Below are 6,255 nucleotides of genomic sequence, written 5' to 3' on the forward strand. Positions count from 1 at the left end.
GAGAGCCATTGAAAAACTACAGAAAAATAAAATTACTTAACTTTAGCATTACTGGCCACGAGTACTAAGGAGAGATCACACATCAGCTGCTCAAAAAATGTGTCAGTGAGACGAATGGAGCGCGAGCGCAATCCTGTGATAGTCACAGGCGGTAAAAAGTGGAGCGCGTGAAGGAGAGAAGATGCGAGGCACGAACACTGCTCAAGGTCTCCATTAATTCCTGCTTATAGTAATTTAATGTGTATATATTTTGAAAGCATTGGATCGCTATAGAAATCGCGATTCATTCGATTCTTATCGTTTTTAATCGATTACTGTCCGAAATCGACGATTCACGATTCAAAAATCCATGTTCAAGATCGATGCATTGCATCGCCAGGGTTTGTAATCGATGCATCGATAAAACGAGTGAATCGTTACACCCCTACTAAATACACAAGCATACAGCTTCTGGAACAATAGTGGAGAAGCTATGCTCTATTTGAGGATCGTCTGGCTATTAGACTGGCAAATAAAGCTGGCATAATGCCTGCATACATCTCCTTGAGCAGACAGACTGATAAAACGTTACAGAAACACCGGATGTGCTACAAAGTATCAATTTGCCACAACCGGACTGGATACATTGTATAAACTGCCGTCAGAGTTCCATTTTGGCACGTTCCACCATCCTTTGACAATGAAATGGATTCATTCTGATAGAATATGCTGAACAGCGCATTCTGAGCTCTAGAAGGCCCACATGAATAACATAACAGGGTTACACGCCTGCAATGGGCACAAAAGGCAACAGAATAGGCATTAAAAAAAAATCACGCCGTGTCCTAACTGTACACCAAGCAACCCCCAGCTGCTCTGCTCTTTCATATTTTCACCGTAAACACGTTGCGCAGACGCCGGCTGATTGCGAGCGAATGAATATTCAAAGCTTTATATGTGGGATTGGCTTACGGCACAATACAGCAACACAAAGCCGCTGGAGTAGCATTAGCCGCTTAGCATGCACACAACAGCCTTTAGTTATGATTAACTGTAAAATTCTAACAACCTCTGACCGGGGAAAGTGCAAAACCCCGCGAGCTGTCGCCGATTATGACTAATAAAATATGCAAAGCGGCGATTTCTCGGCGGCAGTATGAATATGTAACGCGGCTGCTCTAATAACACAAAGGAGGCATTTTCCTTTAATTTTGCCGTCGCACTGCATCGCCAGTTTCACCGTCGCACAGACAGAGAATTATTCCCCGATACGTTTATTTAAAGGGTGCATATGAATGCAACATCAGGTTTGAGTATTTTGTTTACGCGTTCCCTACCGCGCTCTACTGGGTTGAGAGAAAGAGTGTTTGAATATGAATATGAATATGTAAAATGCAGTAATGATTACCTGGTCCTGAACTCTCATCTTGACTCGCTGCTCCTCCGTCCGCCATTTTGAATATTTAAGCCCAAATCCTCAAAACACAATACAGAGGCTCACCGATGCACTCACTCACACAGCATCAGCATGGCAGATCTGAGAGTTCCCATCAGATCAGTGCGACTCAACTCACCCAGAACCACCTCCAAAGGACACGCTGACAATTGATCGTTAACCATAATTACACTTTCAACTTTTAAATACACTTTGGACACACCTTGCATGCGTTATTGGTCATGTACAAAAAACAAAAGAACGGGAGAAAAAGCTTTGTTTTATGAACAATGTAGTGAATTAATAAGAAAGAAAGAAAGAAAGCCTACAGAGACAATATGTTTAAGTGTCCATTTTACAAATTAATTTTAAGCACTTTTTAATCACAATTTAACCACATCTCACATATTTTATAAAAACTGTATTATTTAACTATTTTTTAAACAACGGTACATCTTGCTACAAGTTAATATAAAATAATGCAATAAAATAATAATAAATAAAGCTGTATAACATACTGAAAGACCAAAATGCCATGACTGCTTCTGTACTTACTGAGTCACATATGACTGTAAAAAAGCAGATGAAACACTTTTTTTTTTTTTTACTGTTTTTTATAAAAGCAATTTTACACAAAAAAAAGGGAAATTTGTCTATTTAGATATTTTTGACAATGTTACAAATTTTGATTCCGTTACCAAAAATGATATTTATAGCATATTCTTTACTGAATCTGACAGAAATTATCCGAAAACAATAAAAGGGCTTAAATGAAATAGCCTATATGGAAAGAGTGAGAGCAAGTCTGTTAACTAGCACAGTTGAGCAGTAAATAGAAACTGATGTTTTTGTGAGCATGGTGTCTGGTAAAGATGAATAGTTCTTTACCAAATGGAAAAATGACCTGTTCACAAAGTGCCTGTATTTTAATTATGTCTCCTGGACTACCATCTGCTGGTTTTGTGTGGCAACGCACCACAGCTGGAATACACATCCAGTTAGACCAACAACATTTAGATGGGTTGTTTCAAGACATTAAAAATAAAAATATTTTTAATATTACTTAAACAATCACATAGCAAAGCTTGCGCATGTAAACCTTATGCTTTATCAAGTGATATTGTACACAAGTCATCCTGAATAAAATGCAGAGAGGTTCAAACTGTAACATTTAATATGTCCCTTATTGCTAGCTATGTAAACACCCCCTTCCCCTTGCATGTCAGTTCATTTTCCAGCAATGACTCCTAAACTGTACTAATATCACATCTGCCATTTTGTAACAACCTAACTTGTAAAACTTTGAGGAAGAGGATAAGAGTCCAAAGTGCAATAAAGGTGTGGTAGACACAGGCGCAGAAGCAAAACAGTTTCGGGTGAGCACACAGGAAGCCAAGAGATAAGGATATATAAAAAAATCTATATAAAAATCTACCTGAGAACCACCATCTAGTGCAGTGTGATTGGAAAACGACAAAATGACCAACTGGAAGCTGATTTTTTGCAACCTATGTTTAATATCAGGTGAGGTGGTCGGTTTCCTGACATTCACAATGAGTACAGCAGTCAAGATCAAATCAATGACATTATGTTAGATAAATTAGTTTGTGTAAGTGATTTGTTTTCTTTTCAGTTGCTCTATATGTAACATTTGTTAAAGGATATGTTTTCAAGTATTAATGTTCTTTGTTCTCACAAGAGCTACAAAATGGCGGATTTTTTCAGCTACTTATTTCATTCATTCATTTACATAGACACAATACACAGCATCAGCAGACTTATGCATTCTTAAATACCGTAATGTATTAATGTGAAAGAATTGAATAAATTATATCATTAAGTTAATATTTATCAGAATGTGTAATAATATAACCACACCGAGTTTACTGATAAACTAAAGTTGTGATTTGTTATACTGTAAGTGAGAACATTTTGAAATGTAGAAAGGAATTTTACTAAATATTTTCAGATCATTCCCTTTTATTTTATCTTTCCCTTTTATCTTAAAATAATTTTTCAATTCTGTGTAATGTTTTTTGAAACCTTTGTGGAATATTATTAAATCCTGCATTAAAAAAAACAAAAAACATTTTGCATTTTGAAAATGATATGCAAGTCTCTCTCTCTTTGCCTCATAGTGATGTCAGCTAGTTTTGGACTGGAAGTGAAGATGAGTCAAGCTACCGTGGAGGTTGCCAGGGGTGATGATGTCACCCTTACATGTAATTTTAAACCTAAAAGTCCAAAAAATGATCTTATCGTTATAACATGGACTGGTGATGCTGATGAGACATCTGGGGAGAAGGTAAGCCAGACAAATTTCAACTGTCTACCAAAACACCATTAACCATCATTAGTGTAAAAACAATAAGTGTGTAATAATGAATAAACTATCACAATGAAGCCATTAAATGGTTCTTTGTTTTGGCCTCATAGGTCATTTTCGGTAACTATTACTCCTATGGTAAAGTAGACATTGGACCAGACTATCAAGGCAAAGCCGTGATAGAAACTGACCTTGATGCAAAAACATCGAAATTGACTCTAAAACAAGTCACTCTTAAAGAAAGCAGAAGAATTCGATGTTTTGTTCAGATTCCTGGAGACATTGAAGGCAAAACAGCTGACACTACTTTTCTTTTGGTTCAGGGTAAGATCTTTGGCACTTTGTCTCAAAAGAAAAGTCCATATATACATGGTGAGAAGAATCCTTCTCAAATGTTGAATGAATATCTACATTTTTTTTAACAGTTGCACCATCACAACCCCTTTGTAAGGTAGTAGGCACAGCAGAATACGGACACAATATTAGCCTAACCTGTGTCTCTGAGGAGGGCTCACCTACACCAACATACAAATGGGAGAGATATAATGTCAAAAATGTCCCTCAAGCATTTCCTCTCAAAACCACCGAAAGTAAGTTCTGTCTCTCTTTCAATGGACTAGAGTAATTACATATGTTGTCACTCTATGCTGTAGTTTAAACATTATTTTGTGCAACAGAGGATGGAGTTCTGTCTTTGGTCAATGTGTCCATGGAGACATCGGGTTACTATATTTGCCTGTCAAGCAATAAGGTCGGATCAGCCAAATGTAACATGACATTATCCGTAATGCCGTGTGAGTATTGCCACATTTGCCTGCTTTCTTTCTTTTTAAGGTGATCATTTATTTTAGTCAGATTACCAGTTATTTTACCATGTATTGATATTAAAGATCTTGATATTATAGCTTAATGTCAACATGACAATTGACCTGGTTTACTGTGTACACTCTTATAAGTTTATGTTACTCCAAAACACACACAAAAATTTGTAACTATTATATGTTTTGGTGAGGTTCAGGGGTGGACCTTCATGCTTACCATTTGGGTTTACTGGTATTCTGATATGTGCAAGTACCTTACAGTAGTAAAATGTTTAATGTGTGAAATATTGACCTCTGATGACCCTTGACTGATTTTAATTTCCATGTCTTTCTGTTTTTACAGCCTCTATGAATCTTGCTACAATCGGTATTGTGGCTGGTTGTATTGCTGGAGTTATAGTGCTCATAATAGTCATCATCTGCTGCTACCGCAAACGGAAACAGAAACAGAAACCAAAAGACTATGAAATGGAGTAGGTCTCCATATGCTCTCAAAGTAATAGATGAAGTGATTGTTGGTTTTTGGGTGGTCGGTTGTTAGGATATGTTTTTACCCATCTGTATGTTTGTTTATTGCCTCAGGAATCCAATGGTGGAATACCATGACAACCCACCACTAGAAAATACTGAGGACGGGAATACAGACATCATGGCGATCACTGAAGAGGGTACTGACAAAGCTTGCATTGATGACCTCAAAAATCACTTTGATTACCGCAGAGGTAGCCGTGATGACCTCGATCAAGGAGGCCGTGATGACCTCAGAGACCCTGATGACCGCAGAGGTAGTCGTGATGACCTCAGAGATCGCTATGACGAACGCAGAGGTAGTCGTGATGAGCTCAGAGATCGCTATGACGAACGCAGAGGTAGTCGTGATGAGCTCAGAGATCGCTATGACGAACGCAGAGGTAGTCGTGATGAGCTCAGAGATCGCTATGACGAACGCAGAGGTAGTCGTGATGACCTCAGAGATCGGTATGATGAGCGCAGAGATCGGTATGATGACCAAAGAGATCGCTATAGATAAAATCAGCAAGATCAGTATGATAATCGAACCATTTAATTATTATGACCACCACCAAAATTTTTTGCTAAAAGGACAACCACTATGTCAAGATGGTATCCAGTGTTTATTTTTGTTCTGAAGTTGTTTAAACATGTTGTTGAAGCTACTATATTGTTCTATTGTTTTATTAGCCTATATTTTTCCCTGTGTTGATAATCAAATCAAATTGTGCTGTAGGCCTATACCTGCCGATGAATCATCCTTTTTGATTTCCTTTTTGATTTGATTTTTACAGGATTTTAATAGAATTTTGTATACAACAAAAAAGTTGTTTTATGTCTGTTAGCTAAAGTAATTGACATTTTTATTCGGACTGTTCTGAATCATGGATGGATGTATTCATTTATTTTTTATAGGCAGGGGTTCACATATAAATACACACTAATGTAAACTGCCCTCTTAAGGGCTTTTTTTTTTTTTACATTTTTGTAGGTTACATGGCTGGAACTAATTGATGTTACACACACCTGCTTTTCATAGTCTAAATAAAAGGTGATTCGACCCAGCCTACTTAATTAAAAGTAAACTGTTTCATTTATTTTTCTCCAATAAAATGTGTCTTTGGAACAACAGCAAACACAAAATACATAATAAACACATAATAATGCTTTCAACTCACACTTGA

General features: G+C 37.1%; 2 protein-coding genes across 7 annotated transcripts in view; one reads left to right on the top strand and one right to left on the bottom strand.

The window, feature by feature from the left end:
- LOC107748141 (POU domain, class 2, transcription factor 1-like) overlaps window positions 1-1,544 on the bottom strand; it is a 22,251-nt gene extending 20,707 nt beyond the window's left edge. For 2 of the 6 annotated variants that reach the window (XM_016562816.1, XM_016562813.1), the window contains exon 1: window positions 1,388-1,544. In XM_016562816.1, coding sequence (XP_016418302.1) covers window positions 1,388-1,433 — 46 coding nt within the window. In that variant the 5' untranslated portion in view covers window positions 1,434-1,544. The remainder of the gene's footprint in view (window positions 1-1,387) is intronic. The other 4 variants (XM_016562815.1, XM_016562812.1, XM_016562814.1 and 1 more) reach the window with 2 other exon arrangements.
- A 1,237-nt stretch (window positions 1,545-2,781) lies between these two features.
- Window positions 2,782-5,878, top strand: gpa33b (glycoprotein A33 (transmembrane), paralog b). Its single transcript, XM_016562899.1, has 7 exons — window positions 2,782-2,938; window positions 3,553-3,719; window positions 3,851-4,064; window positions 4,166-4,330; window positions 4,418-4,534; window positions 4,905-5,034; window positions 5,144-5,878. The coding sequence occupies exons 1-7, from the start codon at window positions 2,893-2,895 to the stop codon at window positions 5,589-5,591; spliced, it is 1,287 nt and encodes a 428-aa protein (XP_016418385.1). The 5' UTR covers window positions 2,782-2,892; the 3' UTR covers window positions 5,592-5,878.
- Window positions 5,879-6,255: the final 377 nt, after the last annotated feature.

Source organism: Sinocyclocheilus rhinocerous, unplaced genomic scaffold (assembly GCF_001515625.1).
Source record: "Sinocyclocheilus rhinocerous isolate Xijiao unplaced genomic scaffold, SAMN03320098_v1.1 scaffold289, whole genome shotgun sequence".
Lineage (NCBI taxonomy): Eukaryota > Metazoa > Chordata > Actinopteri > Cypriniformes > Cyprinidae > Sinocyclocheilus > Sinocyclocheilus rhinocerous.

Coding starts and splice junctions, on each gene's coding strand:
- gpa33b (XM_016562899.1), top strand. CDS start 2,893: ATGACCAACTGGAAGCTGATTTTTTGCAACCTATGTTTAATATCAG. Junction 4,331..4,417: donor TCCTCTCAAAACCACCGAAA/GTAAGTTCTGTC, acceptor TTTGTGCAACAG/AGGATGGAGTTCTGTCTTTG. Junction 5,035..5,143: donor CCAAAAGACTATGAAATGGA/GTAGGTCTCCAT, acceptor TTATTGCCTCAG/GAATCCAATGGTGGAATACC.